General features: G+C 41.9%; 1 protein-coding gene across 1 annotated transcript; it reads left to right on the top strand.

Moving 5' to 3' along the window:
* The first annotated feature begins 6 nt into the window (after positions 1–6).
* On the top strand, positions 7–1,044 carry LOC111387444 (dnaJ homolog subfamily B member 3-like). The gene has a single exon (XM_023012002.1). It carries the CDS (start codon positions 47–49, stop codon positions 650–652), a length of 606 nt encoding a protein of 201 aa, XP_022867770.1. The 5' UTR covers positions 7–46; the 3' UTR covers positions 653–1,044.
* The last annotated feature ends 6 nt before the right edge of the window (positions 1,045–1,050 follow it).

Raw genomic sequence — 1,050 nt, forward strand, 5'->3', positions numbered from 1 at the left:
AAAAAAAAAATAATAATAATAAATAAAACCAAACAAACAGAGAAAAATGGGTGTAGACTATTACAATATTCTCAAAGTTAATCGTAATGCGAGCGACGAGGACTTGAAGAAGGCTTATCGGCGCCTGGCCATGATTTGGCACCCAGACAAAAATGCCAACACGTTAGAAGCCGAGGCCAAGTTCAAGCAAATTTCCGAAGCCTACGACGTTTTGAGCGACCCAGAAAAACGCCAGATCTACGATCTATATGGCGAGGAGGGTCTCAAGTCCGGCCAAGCTCCACCGCCCAAACGAAGTGCCCAAGGTTATGGAACTAATCAGCAACGTCCTGTCCCGAATTTCCGGTTTAATCCTCGGACCCCTGCTGATATTTTTGAGGAAATTTTTGGGGAAAGTAGTAATGGGGGTTATAGTGGGAATGGGAATAATGGTGGTGGTGTCAGTGGGGTGAAGAGAGATGGGTATTTTAGGAGTACAAATATGAATGGTGGGACGAGGTATGGAGGTGGAGAAAATTCTGGTGGTGGTGCTGGGGGAATGAGAAAGGCACCACCGGTGGAGAATGGGTTGATGTGTAGCTTGGAGGAGCTGTACAAGGGTGCTACGAGGAAGATGAAGATATCAAGAAATGTTCTTGATGGCCATGGGTAAGTTTTCGTGTTTTTCCCTTCTGGTTTCATTTTTGGAATAATGTATGAATGTGTGAATATTTGGATTTTAACATGTATAATGATTGAAATTTGTTTCTTGAAATTCTGGATTTGATTCATTGTGGTTGCATTGCATTGTTATATTTGTAAGTTCAGTTTTGGTTAGTTAAGCTGTAGTTGCCAAGAATGAAGTGTCATTTTGGGATCGGTTACATTAGCGTGGCAACAGAAGTTAAAGTCTGCGAGCTAACCCAGCCAGGTCATTGAATACTTGCACTGTTATATTTGTAATTTTAGTTGTTATATCCAAGGATGAACTGTCATTTTGGGATCGAGCCAAATTAATGTGGCAATAGAAGTAAAAGTCTGCAAGTTAACCGAGCCGGGAAGTGGTCTAGC

Source organism: Olea europaea, unplaced genomic scaffold, assembly GCF_002742605.1.
Source record: "Olea europaea var. sylvestris unplaced genomic scaffold, O_europaea_v1 scaffold40387, whole genome shotgun sequence".
Classification (NCBI taxonomy): Eukaryota; Viridiplantae; Streptophyta; class Magnoliopsida; order Lamiales; family Oleaceae; genus Olea; species Olea europaea.